General features: G+C 41.2%; 1 protein-coding gene across 1 annotated transcript; it reads right to left on the bottom strand.

The window, feature by feature from the left end:
• Positions 1–364: 364 nt before the first annotated feature.
• On the bottom strand, positions 365–25,622 carry LOC117394424 (glucagon receptor-like). The gene is made up of 14 exons (XM_059004884.1): positions 25,399–25,622; positions 11,683–11,879; positions 10,947–11,043; positions 10,457–10,564; positions 10,028–10,149; positions 8,904–9,010; positions 8,330–8,483; positions 7,338–7,497; positions 6,632–6,692; positions 5,686–5,755; positions 5,089–5,177; positions 4,379–4,517; positions 3,810–3,851; positions 365–3,284 (listed from the first exon to the last, which is right to left on the bottom strand). Exons 2-14 carry the CDS (start codon positions 11,737–11,739, stop codon positions 2,898–2,900), a joined length of 1,593 nt encoding a protein of 530 aa, XP_058860867.1. The 5' UTR covers positions 11,740–11,879; positions 25,399–25,622; the 3' UTR covers positions 365–2,897.
• Positions 25,623–27,189: the final 1,567 nt, after the last annotated feature.

Below are 27,189 nucleotides of genomic sequence, written 5' to 3'. Positions count from 1 at the left end.
CCTCATCATCATCATCCTCCTCCTCCTCCTCCTCCTCCTCCTCCTCCTCATCATCCTCCTCCTCCTCCTCCTCCTCCTCCTCCTCATTATCATCATCATCCTCATCCTCCTCCTCCTCATCATCATCCTTCTCCTCCTCCTCCTCCTCCTCCTCCTCCTCATCATCATTATCATCATCATCCTCCTCCTCCTCCTCATCCTTCTCCTCCTCCTCATCCTCCTCCTCATCATCATCCTCCTCCTCCTCCTCATCCTTCTCCTCCTCCTCATCCTCCTCATCATCATCCTCCTCCTCCTCCTCCTCATCCTCCTCCTCATCATTATCATCATCATCCTCCTCCTCCTCCTCATCCTTCTCCTCCTCCTCATCCTCATCCTCCTCATCATCATCCTCCTCCTCCTCCTCCTCATCATCATTATCATCATCATCCTCCTCCTCCTCATCCTCCTCCTCATCATCATCATCCTTCTCCTCCTCCTCCTCCTCCTCCTCGTCCTCCTCCTCATCATCATCATCATCATCATCATCCTCCTCCTCGTCCTCCTCATCCTCCTCCTCCTCATCATCATCCTCATCATCATCTACCAGCCTCTCTGGGGAAATCGGAAGCCCAAACGTTGCAGCTAATTTATTACAACAGCGAGTTATCAGTTTATCAATGATGTTTCTAAATTGTATTTATTTCTATATCTATATCTATAGATAGATGCAATAATATCCCGGTTTTAATACCACTCCGAGCAACGTTAATAGAACCCATCTATAAAAACCCTGTGTTCATTTTCGGTTGGCATACAACAGTGTTTAAATATCTACAGAATAAATTGAATGACAAACGTTTTGAGTCTTAATACACATCGAAAAAGACTTGGTTGTCATTTAATGTATTAAGTTTCTTTGAAATGTTTGTAAAATAATAGTTATGGATGTTTAAATATCTACCTGTAAAACTCAGACCCCTCCTCCCCCCCCCATGTCGGGTGTGAATGAAAAACAGAAACTTCATATCTAGAACCCACATCTCTAAAAATGCAACTACATCTGCCCAATAGTCACACATTGCAAGAACCTGTGTTGAAAACGCCATATTAGTTATAGTGCTTTAAATAGATTTAACATTTGAAGGGAAACATTTGCCTGCACGCCCAGCTACACCAGGACTTTGCTGTAAGGGTTAGATAAGGGTTAGATGACCATGTTTAAGTTCACAGTAAGCTTGTGGTTTGTGTCTGTTGTATTTAGAATTTTGAAAAATGACCTCATATGTGACCCTAACCACCACTTGTTTGTTTTGGCACCAGCGTTTTATAAACATTGTCAAACTTAATAATAAAAATAAATAAAACATTTTTAAAAAAAATAAAAAATAAAAAAATCACCAAGACAGTGATTATTAGGTCTGGCACTTTTAAAAAAAAATTCTCTCCACTTCACCTACAATGCTTTCAACAACCACCAGAGGCCACTGCTGTGCTGTCAGAACGCAGCACAAAGGAATATCCACTATAAACTGTCTTCAGATGATTCTTAATGGTTAGGTTTAGGGTATTGGGTTAGGGTTAAGTTTTAGGGCTGGGGTTGGGGTTGGGGTTGGGGTTGGGTTAGGGTCAGGGTGGGTCGATGTCGGAGCGGTGCCGAGCTCGGGAAGTGAAAGGTGGGAGTTCTTGGCAAATGCCCTAGAATCATCCGATGCCCTCAGGACAGTTTCTAGCAGATATTCCTTTCCGCTGCTGTCAGAAATGTAGCGCAAGAACACCACCTGTTGGTGCATTAGCAGAACTGCAGCAGCCAAAGTCTTATTGTTGGACTGCCAAAGCACAATGCTACACAAGATATTTTTCAAAACCGTCTGGAAAATTGCATATAAAACGTCACAGTAAGTATTATTATTATTATTATTATTATTATTATTTTAAATGTGCCTTTCATGAGGAGCTAGGAATCTTGATTTAAAAGTCGATACTGCCTAACTCAATTTAAAAAGGTTCTATCAATAGTAACATTACAGACACATCCCGAGCAAAACAACAACAACAACAACAACAACAACAACAACAACAACAACACACACAATCCAAACTGTAGCCGAGAAAGACTCCTGGCCCCACATTGCTGGAGGTAAAACGAATTGTTAATAGAATATTAATCCCGAGGTAAAAATTTTACAAAGAAAAAAAATATATTCTTTTTGGCAGGTTTTGCAGGCTCCCCCTAGAGGATTGGAGGACCAAACCATTTAACCTGTAAATCCAAGGTCTTTTAGTTTGCCATTGGTAAGATATATCCGAAACAAGCATCCAGCTGCACTGATATTCTGCATGGAGGGACGCAAGTTAAAAGAGCAGATGTCCGCCGACTGGTCTTGCAGCAGAAGGTGGTTATTAAAAAAACAAGCCAGAGAAGCCTTTTCAAATCCACCGTCTCCTTATTTCTTGTTAAATACCATTCAGTATCACTGCTTACGTTGTGCAGAATAACTCTTTCAGACACTATGCCCTTAGAAACTCCACTGATATATACTGAAAAACCCAATGGTTTTTAAAAAGTAGCTGTCATTTCGTTGACATGTTACATTATCAAAAGTCTTCAAGGCAGTATTTAATACATTTTGTAGCACTGAATTAAGTAAATATGGTAACCTAACATTATCTATTACATTTCCGTTGCTATGTAACAGTGTCACGCCGAGTGATTCTGGGTTCAGTTACCGTCATAGCGACTCCTCCTCCTTTGTTCTTTGGGCAAGCTCAAAGCCATGTAAAGGGAGTGATAAAGTATGCTTAATACAAGAGGAACTAAACCCAGATCCACTGGAGACACCGGAAGGGAAACACATGGATACACTGACTTAGAAGCTCCTCGCTAAACGAACAAGGGATGTGAACAGAAAAGCCTCTCAGCAGTAGCTCTCAGTGCACTGGCCCGCAACGCTGCCCTCCGCTGCTCCGCTGGTGCTGGGGGGCAGGCAGTCCAGGCTGCTGGGGGGCAGCTTGCGAGTGGAGATGTAACAGAAGGACTTGCCCTTCTTGGCTCCGGTGTGGTGGTGCTGTGGACCGGAGGACGAGTTGTCTGAAGAGCTGTGGGACTCTGTGTTGGTGTCAAGCTGCTGCTGGGAGGCAGACTGGCACAGGGGCCCGTGGCGGCAGATCCCATTTCCCGCATCCCCAGCCTCTGGCTCGCCGGCGCCTCCCTGTGGCATGTTGCTGTAGGTGTTGCGGTGCTCGTCCAGCAGGCTCGCACCCAGATTCCGCCTCTGCCATTTCTTCCTGATCTCCGACTGCACCTGTCAGCGCACAGAAATGAGGAATCAGTCACGTTCCTCTCCAGTACCTCGTTTTCACTGCGTTTCTTTGCTTGCAGAGCTAGGTTCCTTTACAACAGTGATTGCGAAATTCGTAAGGAGTTGCAATTACAATGGAACAAGACATGGAGCGTGCTGTGTATTTTGGAGGGGTTGTGTTTGTGAACCCGCCCGTGCTGTGTATTTTGGAGGGGTTGTGTTTGTGAACCCGCCCGTGCTGTGTATTTTGGAGGGGTTGTGTTTGTGAACCTGCCCGTGCTGTGTATTTTGGAGGGGTTGTGTTTGTGAACCCGCCCGTGCTGTGTATTTTGGAGGGGTTGTGTTTGTGAACCCGCCCGTGCTGTGTATTTTGGAGGGGTTGTGTTTGTGAACCCGCCCGTGCTGTGTATTTTGGAGGGGTTGTGTTTGTGAACCCGCCCGTGCTGTGTATTTTGGAGGGGTTGTGTTTGTGAACCTGCCCGTGCTGTGTATTTTGGATGGGTTGTGTTTGTGTTGTGTTCCTCTTACCTCCTTGTTGGTAAAGCAGTACAGAATGGCAACCAGCAGCCCCTACATGAGAAAGGAGAAAGATTGACAACAGTAACTAATCCAGACAACACACACACACACACACACACCGAGACACACACAGACACAAACACACGCTGAGACACTCGCACACAGAGACACAAACAATCCTCATATTTTCCTTCTTCAACCTCTAAAACATCTAATTATTAGTATTATTATTATTTTAGAGTGTCCAATTATTTACCCCCCCCCATTTTCTTTCTGCCCAATTCATAGCTGTGGCCGAACATTTTGCATCACCTAGAATTTTAGGATTTAGACATAAAAAAAAATATGGAAAACTACAAAGCGGTGTGTAATTCAATATGTTAACGTAACATTATTCAGCAGGTTTCTTTCGACTTTCTGAAGCAAAATGAGTTCATTCCGCAGGGTGATGCAAAACTTTTGGCCACACAGCTCGAGAGACCGGAGATTCACCCTGAACACAAAGCAGTCCTGCCTTTACCAGGGGAGACTTCGTATACGTATTGTGATGATGAAGATGAAGATGTAGATGATGATACCTGGAAAGAGCTGAGGAAGAGCTCTAAGAAGAACTTGACGTTGCGCAGCGTTCCTTCGACTTGCTCCTCCGTGATGAGAGCGAACACCAGCTTGTGAATCCCCAGGAGAGGAATGAGGGTGAGGGTCGACTTCGCCAGCCTGCCAACACACCAGAGAGTGACTTACACCACAACCCACCCCGACACAGAGTGACTTACACCACAACCCACCCCGACACAGAGTGACTTACACCACAACCCGCCCCGATACAGAGTGACTTACACCACAACCCACCCCGACACAGCAGAGTGACTTACACCACAACCCACCCCGACACAGCAGAGTGACTTACACCACAACCCGCCCCGACAGAGTGACTTACACCACAACCCACCCCGACACAGAGTGACTTACACCACAACCCACCCCGACACGGCAGAGTTACGAGTTTTATTACCAGTGTGACAAATGAGAACGGACCTCAGCAGGGCTTGGCAAGAAATACACAAACAAACAAAACACACACACAACTTGAATTTTCTTTGTTTCCGAGGTGCTGGTGTGTATTTGATGTCATAACAGAACAAGTGATTAAAATGTGATGTGGTATTTACAGGGCTCTGTAGCATGAGAGAGAGAGAGAGAGAGAGAGAGAGAGAGAGAGAGAGAGAGAGAGAGAGAGAGAGAGAGAGAGAGAGAGAGAGAGAGAGAGAGAGAGAGAAAGTCCCACCTGAATTTGTAATCCGTGTACCTCATCTGATGTGCTCGGAGTTTGGAAACAAGAATCTGTATAATCCGGATGAATATGAAAAAGTTTATCTGCAATCGAAAGGAAGAAAAGAAGAAAGGAAAGAAAGAAAGAATTTTAAAAAGGCAAAAAACAAAAGGAATAAAAAGGAAAGAGAAAAAAAGACAAATTATACATATTTTATAATTGCTATTTTTTTTTTTTTGGAGGTAGTTGTCGTAATTGTAACAAACAGTATTTTTTTCCCCCATTCCAAATTAGGTAATAAAAAATAAAAGCCCCCCCCCCCCCCCATCCATATATAATGAGTGTCTACTCCTGCTGACATGCTGTGTGGCAGAACCACAAGACGTCCAGCAGAACACAGCCTCAACAAGCTGCACTCAATTAATCTGCAGAATGGAGCGGAGTGGGTGGCAACCCACCTTATTAAACAGGCTAACGAATGCTGTCATTAGAGATGAGAAACATGGGAGCAAAACATTGTAGCGAGATGACAAATTGTCGTTTAGTGTAGATCGCTCAGTTACCAAGTGCTGTACAGCTTTTATTTGCACAACAAAAGAAACATGAATTTACCAGAATAGCTAGGAGTATAGGAGAGCGTATGATCCACCAATAGGACATGTTCTCGTTTATTTCCCAGCACCTTAAAAAAGGCAGAGGAAGATAATAAATCAATGTGTTCTTCTTTAGTTTAGCATCATGACAACAGTGACTGAATACATTCAACTATGAAACTGCTATTGCAAATTGAATATCTTCTCTCTTAAGCCAAGGAAGCATGGAGCCCCTCTGTGGCTTGGAACTTGGTTTCAGGAGACCAGATTTCAGGCCACTGCACGGCACACCAGGGGAGACTTGGGGTTTGATACAGCAACCTCAAACTAGGTCTCCTGGAAGCAGGTTTCAAGCCGCTGTTCCTGACAAAGTGGCTCCGTGTTCCCTTTATATTTGCAGCAGCCCAAAGACAAAATGTTCAGCAATCTCTGCTAATTTATTAAGCAGCTTTTCTGATGTATGGAAAAATGTGACATGATGCGATGTGCAGACAGACGCCCACATGTAACCCCAGAATCTAACACATCTCATTAAGCTCTGTGAAGTAATGTTAATGCAAAGTATCGTCACAATCAGCTTAAGTGGTTATCCAGGCATATGGAAAAATGGGAAGAGTGATATACATAAGGTTGCATATGCTGAGTAATAGAAATCCAGACCACAACAGTTTGGTACAGCATTGCGTTTGTGGTTTGAGATTTTATTAGGACGACTGTTAGTGAATGTTACTGGCTTGAGATACCATTACAGCCTCTTAATTTCATTATTACCCTGTCAGGCTATTACATTATGAAATAATTGCATAATAAAAAAGAGCAAGAATTTGAGTCAAGCAGCCCCACCGTTTCACCATCATCGCTGCAGGACTCTGAGTGTTTGAGGACGCGTCTGCAATTCAGCACGCAAGCAAGACATGTATATAAATAATCATTATTTGGACTGAAGCTTTTAAAATCTTACTTACTGATTGTTTTCATAAAGGTATCTGACCACGACCCAGGGAACTACAAACAAAACTGGGATTCCTGAAAAATAAAACCACTTTAAATTATTATTAGTTTATTTAGCAGATGCCTTTATCCAAGGCGACTTACAGAGACTAGGGTGTGTGAACTACGCATCAGCTGCAGAGTCACTTACAATTACGTCTCACCCGAAAGACGGAGCACAAGGAGGTTAAGTGACTTGCTCAGGGTCACACCAGGAGTCAGTGGCTGAGGTGGGATTTGAACCGGGGACCTCCTGGTTACAAGCCCTTTTCTTTAACCACTGGACCACACAGCCTCCTAAATTGTACATTAATGCATGACTGATTGGCTGACCACTTTGTTTACATTAGCTAGTTTTAAGAGTCTCGGCACACAAACTTCCTCCCTCTTTGAAGCTTTCTGGGCAGTTTGATCTGTTCCTGGTTTAATACGATAAAAAAAAAACTAGCTTAAAAACAAAAATGACACATTTTGCAAATTATATTTATATACACACACATATATATATATATATATATATATACATATATATATATATATATATATATATATATATATATATATATATATATATATATACATATACTTGTTGTTATTCATTTAAGAAGACAGGGGCCCGAGTGTATGTTTGACTAGGGCCCCGTGATGAGTTAATCAGGGAGGGCAGGCAGGTGTGCTCACCCCAGCCGATGAACAGGTAGCCTCTGAAGTAGCTCTTCTGTGAGAACACCATCACCACCAGCAGGTTGTGCAGGTACAGCCCCTCCACCAGCAGCCAGTAATAGTTCACGACCACAAAGTATTGCATGAGCACCTGGGCCAGTCTGCAGCCAGTCAGAGCCTGTCCACCAGGGGGAGACAGAGAGAGACAGTCAGCACACGCAACAGGCCTGGAAAACACTGTGAAGCCCGTTAGATTCATAACAATACAACGTGCAGGCACAGGTCCTTAACCCTTTCAGTCCTTGTCTAAGGGCCGGATGTTAACGCATGCGTCGGATATCACGTTGGAACCTCACGGGACTCCTAGGTCCCAGTCTGACAGGTAGTGTAGAAATATACAGTAGTGTGCAAATTTATTACAACACCTCAAGATTTGTCATTTATATATCCTTTATATACCTGCCCGCATGAAAACCTCTGGGTGTGAGAATTATATAGATATAGAAACAATAGGTACTCATGTGTGAAAATGTTAGACCGCTTTGTGCTTTTAATTAGGCGTCTTAAACAACTTCTAAAAAGTCTCCTGCATTTTACGATGTGCAGGTCTGTGTTCCTTTTTCTCTTCCTAATTGAAATTAATTGCATGTGTAGCCTAATAAAAAGTCGTCAATTAAATTAGACAAATCACCAATTTGCGCATTTGGAGAATTTTTCGTTACAGTGGTTTGATTTCATATGCACAAGAAATCAAACCGAATGAGGTGTTCCAATAAAGTTGCACGCAAATTGGAAAATGTTTCTACAGCATATTACCGATTCTAGCACCCAGAGGTTTTCATGCAGGCAGGTATATAAAGGATATACATAAACACAGTTGCACTCTGCTGTACGTAAAACACATATTTCTTTGTCCTGTGTTCTTGTGTACAGTATACAGCTTGACAAATTAAAATTTTATAGCTCGACTGAAAGGGTTCAAGTGCATCTGCGTCTACATCTGCCTGTGCCTGGTTGCTCAGCATGACGGTTGGGTCACGGTTTTCTCTCAGCTCTCTGGTCTGTCTCAGCAGCAGGACGTCCCGTGTGAGGATGGAGATCGCTCTCAATATGAAGGAGGCAAACAGGTTGCTGTGGATGTTGTTCCGAGTGCATCTCAGCTTTCTGCGGAGAGACAAACACATCGGGAGTGGTTTCACACATTCAGGGGTTCATCTGTACTGTTTAGTGAATGACAAAACTATATATATATATACACACACACCAATATTAATAGATGTAATACAGTCATCTAATAGTTTAGTCATCTAATAGTTTGTACAACAGAGTTTTATCAGATGGAAATTACATCTCGTCATTAAAATTAGCTATACTGCCCATTAAGTAGTATCTATCTATTATAATCAAGAATGCAGTACAGTTTTCACCCACTCAGGGTCGGCCAGTAACCCCACTCTTGGGTACCCTCTCTGACCTTGTTTCGTGCAGCACTCTACACGATTCTGTATCTGCTGTACTCCGGAGTGACTTGTCAGTGGTATTACAGACAGGTTTGAGTGTGAAGGATTGGGGTATGCTGCTTACCTGAATGACAAGAGGATTGCGAGCGCCAGCGTCAGAGCTCCGAGAGACAGCGAATACCCGACTGTGTACATGACCCTGAAATAGTCCAGGAGTCTCATCTGCTCCTCCTGAATCAGAAAACAAATACACCAGCATTTAATCTCTGCAACACTGCCTTCTAGAGCTGAGGGAAGCTGTAGCTTGGAACTTGGGTTCAGGAGACTAGGTTTCAGGCCACTGCACGGCACACCAGGGGAGACTTTGATACAGAAAAGTTGCCTCAAACTAGGTCTCCTGGAACCAGGTTTCAAGCTGCTGTTCCTGAAAATGTGGCTTCATGTTCCCTCAGCTTAAGGGGTTGGGAGCTTTATAGTTCACTCTTTAAAAAAATTCTGTTTAAAAAACAATTCAGATAAAAAAATAATAATAATAATCACAATTCTCTCTCTCTTTTTTTTATGGTGTTTGCGATCCTTTTTTGAGTTTTGTGGCTCCCATATATTAGTTATTCAAATTTTTCTCTTAATCTCCCTTTATCAATTATTATTATTATTAAATTTATTATTTGATTGTGAAGCGCCTTGAGAGGGCTTTGCCAGAAAAGCCGCGGTATAAACATTATTTGATTGACTGACAGATATCAGTGCCTTCAAAGGAACTGATAAAGACTTCAAGTCAAAACATCGGTCATTGAATTTTAGTTTCTTTTGGGATTTCTTTATTAAAATTGAGACACGGATCATTCAGTTATTACACATCATACCGATATTGTTAGAATGTTTGATATTGCAGAAGAAGGAGTTTGTCTACACAAGCTAGCCAAACCCAGACTTGACTCCCTGGAACTCGACAGAAAGGAGAGAAAAAGATCCAGTGGTTAAAGAAAAGGGCTCAGCCACTGACTGGCTGTGTGTGACCCTGAGCAAGTCACTTCACCTCCTTGTGCTCTGTCCTTCAGATGAGACGTAAAACAAATGAGGTCCTATTGCAAGTGACTCTGCAGCAGCAGTTGTTGATAAAGCATAGCTCACCCCCTAGTCTCTGCAAGTCGCTTTGGATAAAAGCGTCTGCTAAATGACAAATTAATAATAATAATAATAATAATAATAATAATAATAATAATAATAATAGCAAGCCTGAGGGACCTGTGCTTTCGGGAGACTGTCGTCCAATGCACACTGGGAATAGTCTCTCAAGGGATATCCAGAGCTGTTAATGAGCCACTGACCGTCCGAGCCGCAGTACCAGAAGACAAAGCCATTCCGAACTGGAGCCAGACAGGAGGAGGAGAAGGAGAAACAACACAATATATTAAAAGGTTGCACTTCAGAACAGTTCGGATGTATTTAATGTGTACATCTTTTTGCACGCTATAACCCCACTCTGATACAACTGTGTACATATATCATGCAGAAAGATTTACACGTGAAGAACATTGCAACTGTGCATAACAACATTGCGATTATGTGTATGTATTTACTAAGTACTTACAATTAAATAGGAATGTGAGACCAGTAGCGATTTCAGGTACAATACAATATGATGGGACAGTCCTGGTCGTACCAGGGTCGTACCTTGGTCGTACCAGGGCAGATACCACGGGCAGGGTACCTTCGCTGTGGTGTTGGGCAGACCGTCACTCCAGCAAGCATACTTGTCAAACGTGCGGTTACAGAACACACCTGTGGGGGGGGGGGGAAACCAACACAGAGTCACAAACCATGTATCTGATCATGCCTGCTGCTCGATCTGGGAGCATCATGTTTTGCTGCCTGTTCACTGTATTTTAAAAACCGCTTGGAACTGTATTATTAAAAAGAAAATGTAATCATACAATTCATCTGAACAGTACAGCGTGCTTCTGAAATCCACTGGATTTATCTACAGTGGCAGTGTGTAACTGGAGGGAGCACCCTTTCTCTTAGGGGGGTGAGGGAGGGAGGGAGCAGTTCAGTCTCCGTGCCTCAAGCCTGCCCTGGACTGGAGGGAGCACCCTTTCTGTTGGGGGGGGGGGGGGGGGGGCGAATGAGGGAGTTCTGTGTCCCTGCTGCCCTGGCCTCTCACCTAGCGGGTAGGGGTCATACATCATCTTCTTGTGACACTCCAGGTGATATCGCTTCCATTCCTCCAGGGTGTCCTTCAACATCTTCCCCGCTGAAATCTGCAAGAGTTTGGAGAGAAACCAAAGCGGTTGGTGGAGGACAGCTTTTCTTCTTTTAAAATGAACACAACGAATATTTCTGATATGTGCTAATTACTAAGAGGTGGCCTAACCACGATTGCACGCCTGCCCCCAGACAATATAAAAAGACAAGCTGGGGACGTGTCAAAATCACAAATAAAAGCCTTGCTGACAACTGCACTGTAGGGGAAAGAGACATTACTTTGATGGCATTGATATTACTGTCTAATGACCGTAGTTTATCAGGCATGCTAATAGGATCCTTATTATTTAAACCTATCGCAGGGAGTTTTGATTATTATTATAATGTTTTGTTTTTCATATTAATCCCCTGGCGTTCCTTTAGCCGAAGTTCTTGTGCACACTTGGGTGATCAAGCCTTCATGCTTCATGTCCCATTGCTTTGGATGTCCGTAATCTACCCATTCTTGACGTCTGTATTTGTACCTGCGTTTACTGCTGGGTAGAATAAACAGAGTAAACATGTGTGCAGCTATCAATGTAACTTTTTAGTGTTATTGTTATTAAAACTGAAATTACTGCAGCATCATTGTAACTAAACAAAATTGGAATTGGAATTGGAATTTCAGCAAACAGTGATGCTGTAATTGGAATTACCTCGGAGCCCCACAGCACTGAGACAGTGAGCAGGTGGATGACGGGAGCGCCCCACATCTCTGCACCTCATTACTGGAGGGACCGGGTCGTCTCGGGGGCTCTGCACGGGCTCATGGTCACAGCACAGGCTGAGCAAAGGAGACCCGAACCCAGCCGCTCAAATCGAAGATCTCAGGGCTGCATCGCCTCCCATCCTACTGCAAGAGAGACATGAGGGGGGGGGTAAGAGGTTACTGGAGAAGAACAGACTGGTTTACTGGTTTATAAGTTTACTGGTTTGTCACGATACACTAAGTATCACAATATGCTAAGTATCATGATACATTCGATGGGCTATTTGTATGATGCTTAACAATACCCATCTCTATTGTGATACGACACATCATGTAAAGAAAGGATCGCTGCACCTCTATCTACTGCTTCCCCAACTTGCTTTTTTTAAGTTAAAGGACAATGAAACTTTGCAACAGTAAAACAAAGCCAGACCTTCATCACATGCTTCTGCTGAGTCTATATTCCTCAGACTACCATTGGTGGAAAAGCAAAGGTTGGTATAGTCGATTTATGCACAAGTCAACGAGAGACATAAAGAAAGAGGATAGGCAACCAAACTGCTCCCACACCCCCTGAGAAAGGGTGCTCCCTCCAATCCAGGGCATGCTTGAGGCATGGAGACTGAACTGCTCCCTCCCTCCCTCACCCCCCTGAGAGAAAGGGTGCTCCCTCCAATCCAGGGCAGGCTTGAGGCATGGAGACTGAACTGCTCCCTCCCTCCCTCACCCCCCTGAGAAAGGGTGCTCCCTCCAGTCCAGGGCAGGCTTGAGGCATGGAGACTGAACTTCTCCCTCCCTACCTCCATCATCACGCCTATCCCTACAAAACAGATTTGCTCAAGTCCTGTCATCCCCCAATAACACCAGCTTCTGTATAGCTGATGAAAGCCACTGGTAATTAGATAGCAGTACTTGATGCTTTGTGTCAGATTTAAATCAGATTGGAAACTCGTGCATGAAAACCTCTTTTCTTCTGAAGTGGGATTAGTTTCAGATATAATTATAACTGAAGAGGTGCCTTCTAAAGCAGACAAATGCATCTCCATTTCAGCACGCAGAAGATACCAACACAAACGCTATGGCTTTGCTTTCGGTTTACTTCTGCTGGCTGTGTGTCGTACTCGCCTCTCCAGCAGATTGTATGAAGTGTTAATTCATGCATGAACGCGTGCCTTATACAGGTGCGCAACATCATTTCTCCAGGGTAAACAGACAATTATGACTTTTAAAAAAATCAAAAAAAACAAACAAAGGGAGATGGCTGGTTTTTAAGTACCCATCTTAGTTAATACATAATTTGAACGTATTGCAGTGTACACCGCAAACCTGTCATTAATAGTCTCTCGTCGTTCGGTTTTACATCATTTGTTTATTTATTTTGTTAAAGAGATAACCACTTAGGAAATTAAAGAGGACATAAACGTAGAGCCTAATTAACTCAGAGTGTACTCATGTATAATAACCATCTGAGGCAGGCCATGGGTTCCACTTCCAGCACAGTAAAAATACATCATATTATTCAACATTTAAACACTAAATGTCTTGGATTCTCAAATCGTCAAAAAACAAGGGACAATAAAAATTTTAAAAAATTGAAACTGAAGCAACTTTATGGTTTCTTACACATTTCAGAATTGCAATCGGCATTTTAAAATCTGTGCCAATAACAATTTGAAGTGAACAGAATGCGGTCCGTCAAAATAAACACCAACAGCTGTAAAAATCTCAAGCTGTCGCAACGGCCACTGTATACAAAGCACTTCCGAAAAATCAATAACTGTAAATCTCAAGAGGGGACGAACTGTGCAAATTAATTAAAAACGGGAGGATGTTCATGCAGTTCAATTTGATAAGTCAATATAACATTTTACTGCATGCTAATCATATCTTATTCATTACTAGAAAAAAATAAACTGTAGGCGCTCAATAAATGAGTGCTGATGTGTCATTAGAATTCAAGAGTGCAGTTGCTAAATATAGAGTACATTAGTTTTGTCTTTTGTTGTTGCAGGTGCTGCAGTGCCAATTGAAAAACATATTTTCCAAGCATTGCAAAATAAGTAGCCACTAGAGAGAAGTTCACAAATCTGATATGTGGACAAAGATCAACTAGTGGAAAAGCTGCCAAAGGTGCTCCCTCCAGTCCAGGGCAGGCTTGAGGCATGGAGACTGAACTGCTCCCTCCCTCCCTCACCCCCTAAGAGAAAGGGTGCTCCTCCAGTCCAGGGCAGGCTTGAGGCACGGAGACTGAACTGCTCCCTCCCTCCCTCACCCCCCTAAGAGAAAGGGTGCTTCCTCCAGTCCAGGCCAGGCTTGAGGCATGGAGACTGAACTGCTCCCTCCCTCCCTCACCCCCCTAAGAGAAAGGGTGCTCCCTCCAGACCAGGACTTGCAGGTGAGGAGCTGTTTTTTCATTCATTCACAGATTAAGCTCTTCTTGCACAAATGACTGGTTTAAATAAATAATATTAGCCACGTGCCAGGAAGTGTAACAACTGAAATTTAGGAGACAACAATAGTTAGGTTCTCTGTTCCTATTTGACCCACAATTGCATGTTTCTTAGCAACGCGGCAGAAAGGCTGGTCTATCAATGACAAATTGAGTGGTTGTCTTAATGTAGATTAGCTAACCGGGGCCTGTGCTGGTCAAACACGTGGCAGACAACAGTGGCTGTCTGACGCATTGCCTGAAAATAATAAATAAAATAAGAAGTTAAGGCAAATAAATAATAATAAGGCGGCAAATGCACATCAGAGATGGAAATAAGACTCCTATTGCAAAGCAGTTTCACTCATTGCATGTTTAAAAACTTGCTTGATTAGCTAGTGTGTCTAGGCAACAAGCTCAGGTGCGTCTTATTAAAAACTCATAGTGAAACCAGGAATGGATCCAATTGCTATGCAATGGGAGTCCATCCTTGTAAAGACAATGGAAGTTAGGGTAGACTGGCTTATGTCCTGCACCCTGAAAGCGTGTGGGTGTGAAGTCAATGCAAAAAATGTCACGTCACCATTCCAGCATTTAAGGGATTTTCAGTACAGTAAAATCGTGATACTCTGAATATTACCCTGCTTCCACAATGCCGAAGGCAACAGTAGAAACTTCAATATCAGAATGCTATGAATACTGTGATTAAGATTTATAGCAGTGTTTTCCCATTCAAGGGGTTCATTTGATTTTTTTTTTTATTGAATGTACTGCAGTCAAACATAAAAGGCATTTTTAGTACAGTGTCGATTACAACCAACCTTCTGATGGGAGTCATTCTCAATGAGCACAGCCATAAATACCTGAGATGTGGGGAGGCTTTGGTCTGTAACTGTGGTCCCTTTAATAAATCACGAGCTGCATACTGTATATAGACTAGGAAAGTATTTGGGAAAGATTATCATAAACTTGTGTGGCTTACATAGGGATCCCAAGTGGATACAGAATGGGTATGTCCTGCAATAAACTTTAAAATAGGAGTCTAGATTTACAGCAGCGTGCAAATGCATTAGAAACACCCCCATTGCTTCTGTAGTTTGGATTTGTTGTGCAGATGAAATCAAACCACTGCAACCTGAACATCTTGTTAAATTGTCCAAATATGCAAATTGGCGATTGTCTAATTTAAATTAATGACTTTAAATTGGCCACACATGCAACTAATTTAAAATAGTAAGAGAGAAAGGGAACACATAGCTAAGGGCTTAAAGAACTTCTTTTGAAAATGTTTTCACAACTTTACAGAAGTCTAAGTTCAAATAAAACCAGTTAAGTCAGGGGTCTCCAGTACTGGTCCTGGCAGGCCGGTGTCCCTCCTGGTTTTTGAGCAAACACGATGACGTTTTGCAAATACGAAACAGGATCAGCAAGTTATCAAGCTGAGATACCTTCATGGCTGAAGCGGTTATTACAACTTCAGCAAATATTGTATCAGTTATAAAACCACGAAACTCGATGCATTTTCTCATTAAATTGGACTGTTTGCTTGTGAAGATCACTGTGTACAAAGTACACAGACCTCAAATCATTTTTATTTATTTTTTTTACTGCAACTTGGTTTTGGTCGATTTAAAGAACTACTAGTTCTGAGTGTATAATATAGTTATCATTCATAAGCCACGGTTAACGTTTTATAACTGTTGACAAAGTATTTTATTACTAGGTGGTTGTTCAGTCTCCGTGCCTCAAGTCTGCCCTGGACTGGAGGGAACCCCCTTTCTCTTAGGAGGGTGAGGGAGGAAGGGAGCAGTTCAGTCTCCATGCCTCAAGCATGGAGACATTATCTGATACTTCGGTTTTATTAAACGGTTTCATCTGCGCCCACTAAACACAGAGAGTACAAAATGTTAACCACTATTTCAGTTTCGCAGCTAATTAAAGAAATCGTACTCCAGACGTAATAGTTTCAGAATGAAACCAATATGGACCACGGGATACAAAAAGGGAGTTTGTAAAACCGCATCTCCATAAACACATGCTGCAGCGAGGGGGGAAATAGGACGTTCTATACATTCGGGGATAAACAAATGGACATTTTTTAAAAGTGATGCAAAAATGTAATAAATAAATAAATAAATAAATAAATAAAGTCACTGTTTACCAGTTTCTGTCTGCAATAAAACGATCAGACATAACCTCGGCGGTTGGATAATAAGGGACTGCGATTGCTCAGTCATTTCTGTGGGAGAGTTTTAATTGTGTTTTAACTTAATCAGGAACTGCGAGACGCTTCTAATAAACTTACACCAAGCGAAGCCAGGGCATTAACGGGATGTGTCTATCGTGCAGAGACAAGCGCAGCTGGCATTAAAAACGCAGGAGCTATCGACGGAAAAAAACAGCAAGGCTGGGTAACGCCACACACCCTTTCGTCGCTTTAATTTAAGGACTAATCAAATGGTGATGTGTTTCAGACATTCTTGGAACTGATTTAGCGACTTCAAAACTGAGCTTGCTCAAAACAGTACGAACGTATTTCAACAGAATTGAATAAGCTTGAAAAAAAAAAAAAACACCATCAAACGTCACACCCCGAGCTAAACAGTGAAAACAAAGTGCCCACACAAACACTGCTAGGCAACGAGGGACACAAAACATAAGTTGACGATGGACACTAATTGACCTCCTTTTGGTACGGAGTTGTAATTAGTTTGACACGGTCACTGTAGATCAGCTTTAAATTGATCGTTGTTATGATACTCCATCAATACCTAACAAACAAAGTGATCAGGCAGCGTGGGTCCCTGTTGTCGACCTGTGTTTTTAAATCACCATTAAAAGAAGGAACCGGATTAAAATCAACATGAAATGGGAAATCACCAGTCAGTTTGCACGTAATTACATAGTTAACTTTGATGATGATGTGCCTTTCAGAGAGATGAGCAGAGCCGTGTTGAGGCTTAAGCTCAAAATCACACAAACAGAAAATGGTTTCGGGCTAAAGACAAGTGTGTAGGTACTGCAAAAACTGAAACGGTTTTGATGCCTATAATCAAACACGGAATCAGACAGAATAAGCAGGGATGGCAATATGGCCTGGACAGGAGCATGATGCTTCTGAAAGCAGCCATCACCCCCCCGGGTACAAGTACAGCACCGCTGGGTGGACTTGATCCTAGTGCTGCACCAAACGATGATTCAGGCGGGGGTCACTGCTGTGGATCGGGTGAAACGAGACAAGAAACAGCTGCTTGGGTTTGTGTAGATCGCTGCTTTTCTTATGAGGAGAACAGCGACCCGCACAAACCCCAGCAGCTGTTTCTTCACTTGCAACACTTGGAATGAGCATTAAAGTGATCCTATCACACACTACTCCATGCATTATTCTCTGTGTAATTATGTGTAAGTATACATGTATTTACAAAGTAACTATATGTAAATTGACAGAAATTACAGACACGTGATATATATATATATATGAGAGAGAGAGAGAGAGAGAGAGAGAGAGAGAGAGAGAGAGAGAGAGAGAGGGAGAGAGAGAGCTGATGCATGTCCAATTTTGAGAAATGTCTTTTTTTATACAAAAAACAAAAGGTTGCACAAGAGAAGGTTTGGTGACCTCAATTCAAGGGAGTTTAAAGAAGAAAAAAAAAACACAACAAAACCACAAAGCAGCAAAATGTAATATCACTCACCAGGAATCTCAAGTGTGCGATTAGCAAATACACATAATCTACAGAATCTGCAAGTGCTTGCAGGAACTGAAAATCAAATAAAGCCAGCTGCCGCCTCCGCACATGAGCGAAAGACAATGCATCAAAAGTCATAACTCTTTACATGTAGGAAAAAAAGAGAAAGCATTTCTTAAACAGTCATTTCATTTGTTTGCATTAAAAAAAAAACTGATGCAAAAAGGATTTTCGACATTCAAATGGCATGCTGGGGAAATGTGTAATGTGTATAAATGTGGAATGTGCAGCTGGCTCTTTCAGCTAATATATATACATATACATATATATATATATATATATATATATATATATATATATATATATATAGATAGATAGATAGATAGATAGATAGATAGATATAGACACACACACACAAACACAGAGCTGTGTAGATTTATTTCAACACCTCATTGCTTCTGTACTTTCTTGGATTCCATGCTGGACAAAAGCAAGTCTGTGGAAACAACTTCAAGAAAAATGGGATCAAATTACACCAGAGATTGAGAAAGTACACAAACGCAAAGCCAAAAGGATGCCGAGCTGTTACTGATTCCAAAGGTGACCATACTAATGAAACTTACAGCTAGGAGCTGTGTTTTTAGTTTTGAATTAGTTCAAGACGAGTTTGCAAAAATTAATATATAATCATTTGCAATCCGTGGTATCTGTCCAATATTTCATGTACAAAAACAGCCAAGGGCGTGTCACAAACGTGTGTTATCTACAAAATCAGCCATGTTAAAAAAAAATATATAACATAAGAGGTCAAGATATACAAGTGTAACCCCTCCCCCCTCCCCCCTCCCCCCCTCCAAATTCTTATTTGCTTATTTACGTGTAGGTCCATGCCGCAGTGTTACCTATGTCAGGTAGGGATGCCCCATGAAACACTGCCCAAGACGTCATAGTCCCTCTAGTGGAGTGAGCTGTAACTTCACTTAGAGGGTAGGTTAGCCAGCCGGATCGTAGCCACTGTCTAATGCAACTGAGCCATGCTCAACAGGAACAGCTTTAGCTCCAGCAATACCCTTCATATGAAGTTCATCCCTGTTCAGTTTTTCCTCCTTCCTTTATTCCAAGTTGTCAAGTTTCTGCGTGTCCCCATCTTGCTCTCATAAGTTCCACGCGTAAGTTTTTCCCCCTCTCGGGATGATGAGGTGAAGTCAAGTCTGAGGTTCACACCTTGGGCTGAAGCAAAGCCTTTTTTCCTCTTGGTATCTGGTAGTGAATTAAGTCAACAGCTAATACAATTTTCAATCTCTTGACTACCTGGAATCATTCCAGCTTTGACTATGACTGTAAAAACACAATTTACACCCCCCCCCCCCCTCAATCTTCTATGGCCTTGGCATAAAAACTTTTTTTAATATAGATATATTATTCATATTAAACTAACCGTACCTTTTAAACATTATAATGGAAGCATGAATCATTCTTAAATTATGTTTTCTTTTTCTGTCTACATCAAAATAGCTTTTAAAAGGGCATATTGTACAAACTGTTCTCGTTCCCTTAACTCCTGGCCTTCCATCCATACTGTGCAGATGCTACTGTGTAATGACGTTAATGGTTTTCTGCATTAAAATGTTTTTTGATTTGTCACGCAAGGTAGCACTCATTTGATAAAGAGTCTGGGTTGATTTCAGCTGCTTTTCAGTTCTAGTTGCTCGCCTCACACATATATTATATATTAGTATTGGTACAAATTATGGAAACAGCAAATTATTCACAGCAAGACTATGGGTTTGGATTGTAGTCCCCATTTTTCCCCTCACTCAGACCCTTTGCTTATCAAATACCCTGGTATCTCTGAATAGATCATTGTCTCCTCTTTCAAAAATGTGCAAATTATTTGAAATGAGCAAGACGTCTCACAAGTAGAACAGTCCGCTGAAATGTTCTCCTTTTTCTAGGAAAGCAGCACAGCTGGGGATGGGAACATTTATTGCTGGTTAACTTCACTCAGACAACTTGCTCACTAAATATCTTGGTAACCCTGAAAAGAAAATAGTCTCCTCTTTAAAAATAAGCGAAGGATTTTAATGAGCAATCCATCTAAAAAATTCAGTGGTATCCCAAATAGAATTGATATATTATTATTTATTTCTTAGCAGACGCCCTTATCCAGGGCGACTTACAATTGTTACAAGATATCACATTATTTTTACATACAGTTACATTATTTTCTTTACACAAATGTGTGTATTAAACATTAGCTGGTATTATGAAACATCTGCAGTAAACAGCATTATGTTAATACTTTGAATTACCTGGCAAAAGACACTTTGTGGAAATACTCGTAGAAATTAGATAAATGCATTACCCATTATATGTGTTACTAGAAATACAGTATACAAATAAAATGTGAATTCGTATAATAATTCTTGTTTAAAAAAAGTCTATTTTAGCTGACATTCTGGTACTTCAGATGTAGGACCACATTGCTGATAAAGACCCGATTGTCAACTTCTTTACATCGCTGTAGATCTTTGGCACAGAGGTACAAATCCATGATAGGAGGCTGTGTGGTCCAGTGGTTAAAGAAAAGGGCTTATAACCAGGAGGTCCCCGGTTCAAATCCCACCTCAGCCACTGACTCATTGTGTGATCCTGAGCAAGTCACTTAACCTCCTTGTTCTCCGTCTTTCGGGTGAGACGTAGTTGTAAGTGACTCTGCAGCTGATGCATAGTTCACACACCCTAGTCTCTGTAAGTCGCCTTGGATAAAGGCGTCTGCTAAATAAACAAATAATAATAATGATTTGCAGGTGTGAAAGCTAACGTGTGTGAGCCAATGGGTTTGTAAAGGTTCTGTTGCACTGTGGTGTACAATGCAGTGTGGGAAAGGTAAGGTTAATCAAGCAGGGCTGTGTGTGTGTGTGGGCGTAGAGGGATGTATATTGATGTGCTGAGAAAGGTCAAGGAGAAAGCACAGAGTGCATGATGGGAATCAAAAAGAAACGAAGCGTGATGTGAGGTTCGTTTACCTTGTAACAATCAAAATCACTCACAACTGGTTACACACTACGAGAAACGTAAATCGATTCAATGACCAACTGGAAGCCTTTCTCGGTGGAGGAGGTCCATTGGGAATTTCTGATTACCATTAACAGCAGAGCAGGATTACTCAGATAAAGGATGTTATTGATATAATATAAATGATTACATGACCCCAATGTATAATACAATACAGGTCGTGTGCAGATGTATCAGAACTCCCCGTTGCTTCTGTCGTTTTTGATTTGTTGTGCATATGAAATCAAAACCACAGGAACTGAAAAGCAGGCCTCTCTAGAGAGACATTTCCACCTTTCTAATTAACTCCACATCATAAACATGCTTGCAAGCAGTTTTCTATTACATTATGCAGCGGTAGGGGACTGACCCACAAGCGATTTTGTATGGGAAAAACAAAATAGGAAATTAACATCAAATGTGGCATTAACAGGAGAATGGCCATACTACCCTACTGAAGCTGCATGCAATTTCTCATAATAAATGAATGCCACAGGGTTTTGATTCTTTTAAAAAAAAGTTCTTAGGCATTAGTTAAACTGATTAACAATCTACTGAATGGTTTAACCATGCTAAATGTTATTCATTTCAGTTTATTTTATTGTTTGCAATTTACTGGAAGTTTACAGGATGTTAGAAGCGAGGGTTTAACAGTGGTTTAATACATTGGGTACAACAGATGGTAGCCTTACTAAATACAGGGCTGGCAATAACATTGAAAGTGGGTTTACATCGCCTTCAATAGGAGCAAACTGTACATCAGTGGTCTTAATTTTGATGTGGTCTTTTTCACACACACACACTTCAGCTCTCAAAACCACAGCCTTACTGATATGAAGATTCGTCCAATCCTCACACGTTAGACCATGCCTCAGGATCGGAACTCCGCCTCAGAACTGTGTGTGTCTCAGTGTTCTTAGAACATGCGTCTGTAAATCACCATGCAGCTTTCAAACTGAAACAGCAGCACCGGTCTGCCTGGCTGTCTCATACCAGGATCTCTGAAGGAGGAATGGGACAAATCCCACACACTTAGCTGGACCGAGAGAGACGCAACTCCCCCATTTCTTATGGAAACCATTGAGTAAGAACTTTCCAACGAAAACTTGTCATGCCAGACCCCAGTCCCCACTTCCCTGGCACTACCAGCGTAGAAAAACACACTGCATTACAGTTAATCAGACTCAATTAAAGGTATTAGACTCTCCTCGCTTTTAGCAAATTGGCCGAGATGAAGGCACATCACGGTGCATTATCATCACTCACTCCTGTCTGAAAGGACAGGACAGACAGAACCATTTGGCACTAAAAGGCAGGAGCACCAAGGCAAGACACAGAGCTCCATTATAGCTGTGCCACTTTCTCCCCTCTGCTTTCCTTGGAAATGTATATCCAGTAGACGCTGTTACAGTGATGGCGACCCTAACCCTAACCCTAACCATTACAGTATGCAATATACACAGTATGTTGATTGTGACTAAATGTTTCAACTCTAGAGGTGCATCGGTGTAATGTACATGGGGGACATGTCCCCCTCACTACTACAACTTTCATTTCTCAGCAATTTATTTGTGTATTTACTCGTCAGTCTCCACTAGAACCCAGCGGAAACACGAATCAACAGAGGCAGCACAGGTTGCAACAGGCTGTGTAATTCTGAATGTCATTTTAATTCATTTTTTATATCCCCACCCCATAGTGTTTCCAATTATTCCAAGTGCTTCTAGATCCTGTTGCTTGGAGTGCTTACCATTTTTTCTCAATCTCTAAATGAATTACCGAGAAGCTATCTTGAAACTTAATGATTGCAGGGATGGAAATAAGACTCCTACTGCATAGCTGTTCTGCCAGTTCCAGGTTTTAATATGAGCTTGATTAGGCCCAGTTTATAAGTAACAAGCTCAGGTGTGCCTTATTAAACAAGGAGTGGATTAGACTGCTATGCAACAGGAGTCTTATTTCCATCCCTGGATTGAATAGATAAATACTCAATACCATGATGCCTGAAGGTTTAAATAAAAAAGGAATCGCAGATTGTTACATCATTAGCTATGGAGTAAATGACATCACAAGCACATTAATAGAGAAATAAATTAGTGTAGTCAGCCTGACGAAAACGTTTGATATGCATTATAAAATAGATACATACAGCTATGGTCAAAAAGTTTCGCATCACCCTATAAAATAAACACGTTTTGCTTTATAAAGTCGAATGAAACCTGCTGAATAATGTTACGTTAACATATTGAATTACATACCGCCGTGTAGTTTTCCATATGCTAAACGAAAAACTCACATTGAAAAATGTGACATTTCGAAATCAAACATGAAATACTCTACTACTATTATGGCTTGTGGTTGACTTTTATGCAATATCATTTTGTAGTTTTTTTGATCACATGATGTTAAATAGAAGATGTAAATTATGGTCATATATATATATATATATATATATATATATATATATATATATATATATATATATATATATATATTTTAAAACTGTCTCAACCCTAAAATTCTAGGTAATGGAAAACTTTTGGGCAGAGAACTGTGGATAGGAAACTTAAGGTGGTACAATTATACACACAGTAAATGAAGGGGAGATGAGAGAGAGAGAGAGAGAGAGAGAGAGAGAGAGAGAGAGAGAGAGAGAGAGAGAGAGAGAGAGAGAGAGAGAGAGAGAGAGGGAGAGAGAGAGCTAATAAAAAATAAACCCTATATCTCATATTTCTTGCTACCACCTTTGACACTGGTATCTTTATCCCCATTATCAGTTAATTGCCTTTCCTGGCACATCGTTTCCTCCATCTGTCGCTTTCATTTCCTCCTTGTGCCTCTTTTCTCGTCTCTCATACTTCTGTCAAGCACTTCGCATAGGATTTCATACGTTCTCCAGTGCACCTTATCATTGTCTTAATGGCAAGATACCATTACAGGTAAAGAGGTAGGAAACTACTACCTGCCACACGTGGGTCTCCAAGTCTAGCTGTGAAGCTGGAAGCATAGACTGGCTTGGCTTGTACTGAAGCATCCTGTTGATCTGACCCCCCCTCACTCACATGCTAGGCTGTTCATGGTTTTAGTTACTTATGTTTTAAAATCCAGCCTCACGACTGGAAAGAACTCCTATTGCACAGCAGTTCTATTTTGTAATACAAGCTAGTGTATAGGTAACAAGTTCAGGTGTGCCTTATTAAACTCAGTGAAACCAGGAATGAATCAAACTTGCTATGCAACGGGAGTCTTATTTCCATCTCAGATCTGCTGGCAAGGGTTCTCCAACTTATTTGCTCTGTCACTCACTTCCAGGTTTGCAATTCTGACTCAATATTTTAAAGCAAGCAGTCTGTTGAATATTTTTTGTATCGTGCTCTGGATTGCATCAAGGAAGCGATTCAAATGAAATTGGAATGCTGTGGGACCTGTCAATCTACGTGGACGGTCGCAAAACATTTGTCTCCCTTATAAAAAAGTTTTCCCACAGTAAAAGCATTTTAAAAAGTGTATTAAAAGCATGACAAAAGCATGTTAAAACAAAACCAAAAAAAAACTTGGCAAACCATAGTAAGTGCATTGAAAATGCCACTCAAATTTCACTCAAAGATCTACTTTCAAAAACATCCCAAGTCTGAACTTTCGCATGGACACCAAGCACATCTGCCTAGCTTAAATCACTCTCTCACAAAACCGCGTGTATAATATTCCAGTTTCGAGACTGTACAAAAATCACCCTTTAGCAAAATATGATGGAAAATCCTTTGGAGCAAGGTAAGTGCCTATAACCACAGGGAAAGAATGAGCAAACTGTACAATTACTTTAAATTGAAGTCGGTTTTAAAACGTGTTTGGTTTATTTATACACGCTTCACTTGTCTTGCTTCCCCGATTTAGAATTGATAAATCTCTGTATCATCCCCAGCGGTGGGAACGCCTGTAACTCCCATTCTAATATCAATCCTAGCGTACAGCAGTGGGAGGTTATCGCCTCAGCTGTTCATTGAGGACGCAAAACCAAACTGACCAAATGCTAACTAATTATACTGATAAGGCATTGCAAGAAATATAAATGTGATAGTTTGACTGTATTATTATTATTTATTTCTTAGCAGACGCCCTTATCCAGAGCGACTTACAATTGTTACAAGATATCGCATTACTTTTACATACAATTACATTATTTTTTTTACATATAATTACCCATTTATACAGTTGGGTTTTTACTGGAGCAATCGAGGTAAAGTACCTTGCTCAAGGGTACAGCAGCAGTGTCCCCCACCTGGGATTGAACCCACGACCCTCCGGTCAAGAGTCCAGAGCCCTAACCACTACTCCACACTGCTGCCCACTGTAAAAGCTGTACCCAAAACCGTGGGTCGCGCATCTCGTACAGTACATATCACAAAGGGACGACACACGTGTATTTTTCTGCAACCAAAATTAATAAGCAAATAAATAAATAAATAGTATTAAGATGTAGGGACCTTACCTTTTAAGAATGCCAGGTTTTTATTGTGTTGATAAATCATTCACAGGTAACAATACCACATTGAGAGGATAAAAACTTCTGAATTTAAAAAGCAAGGGGACCAAATAAAGCTCCCAATAATAATAATAATAATAATAATAATAATAATAATAATAATAATAATAATAATAAATTAACACGTGCAATTAACACGAGGCGCACCGAGGGTCTCCTTTTAAAACCGAGATCCCGTTTATTGATTACTTCACTGAAAATATGATCTGTAAGCAGCGTACAGTACAAGCAGCTCAAGCAGAGCGAGTTAATCTGATTGAGTTACAAAGAGTGGGACAGACACTAGCTCTCTCTCTCTCTCTCTCTCTCTCTCTCTCTCTCTCTCTCTCTCTCTCTCTCTCTCTCTCTCATTTCTGCGCAGAAAGACGATTATTTTTTTAAGGTGCAGTACATCTGTCGTTCATGTGCATTGACGCTGTAGTAGGCTAACATGCTAAATAAATCCATTATAATAATCTTGCCCCATCAGCAGAGAGAAGCAAAAGGTTCTCTATCCAGGGAGAATCGGGATCCAACAGGGTACTCATCAACCAAATACTTAAATAGTGACTTTCCAGTGTATTAATTACTTTTTATTATTTATGATTGAATAGGACAGTTGTAACACGGGACAGTTGTAACTCCTTGAATTTCACAAGCGATTTTTGACCTAGTAGAGTACATTTTCCCCCCAATTTGCTTTTTTGTGACATATCCCTGTGTTATCCAGTTTATGGATCCAGACTTTTAGCATTCTCATCCCTGATCTCTGTACTTACAATTGCTCAAATCATTTGTGTGTAATGGGGAGAAAGGTGAAACATGTTACAACTGTCAATCTATTCTTCAAAACATTAGAATTAACACTCCAAATGCATCTTGAGTAATACATACTGTAGCTGGATTATTAATTATATGTGTGCTCCGCCTAATTACAGAGAAGCGTGTTCAACCCAAGCATACTTTAAAACACACAAGGATCAAACGATATATATATCCTTTGATCCTTTTGACACATAAACACACACGCACACACACACACACAGGAGGAAAAAGTAATTCAGTACTTAATCCATCTTAAATTATAAATGACCTGTCAATTAAACGCACTTCCTTGGGCGGATAATATCAAATTGTAATATGGCGAGGAACCTTGAAAAGCAACGGTGTTTTTACAAAGAGGGAAAAGCTAGAAAGTCAAATTGGCAATGCTATTATTCTATGCTTTACCAGACCTCTCTGTGCTTTACAATGCTTCCCTATGCTTTACCAGACCTCTCTGTGCTTTACAATGCTTCCCTATGCTTTACCAGACCTCTCTGTGCTTTACAATGCTTCCCTATGCTTTACCATACCTCTCTGTGCTTTACAATGCTTCCCTATGCTTTACCAGACCTCTCTGTGCTTTACAATGCTTGCCTATGCTTTACCATACCTCTCTGTGCTTTACAATGCTTGCCTATGCTTTACCAGACCTCTCTGTGCTTTACAATGCTTCCCTATGCTTTACCATACCTCTCTGTGCTTTATAATGCTTGCCTATTCTTTACCAGACCTATCTGTGCTTTACAATGCTTCCCTATGCATTGCCTATGTTTTATTACACTTTGCTTGGCTTTTACCATGGGAAACAGTTCAACTATAGTGTTGTCAACATCCAGAAATCAGCAGGCTTCACATTTGAACTCCATTGATATAACTGCGAGCAAAGGGAGTCTAGATTTCAAATTTCTTTGATTTACGAGGGAGGAGAAAACG

This window comes from Acipenser ruthenus, chromosome 30 (assembly GCF_902713425.1).
Source record: "Acipenser ruthenus chromosome 30, fAciRut3.2 maternal haplotype, whole genome shotgun sequence".
In the NCBI taxonomy this organism is placed as follows: domain Eukaryota; kingdom Metazoa; phylum Chordata; class Actinopteri; order Acipenseriformes; family Acipenseridae; genus Acipenser; species Acipenser ruthenus.
This window is presented reverse-complemented; position numbering and strand designations above follow the sequence as displayed.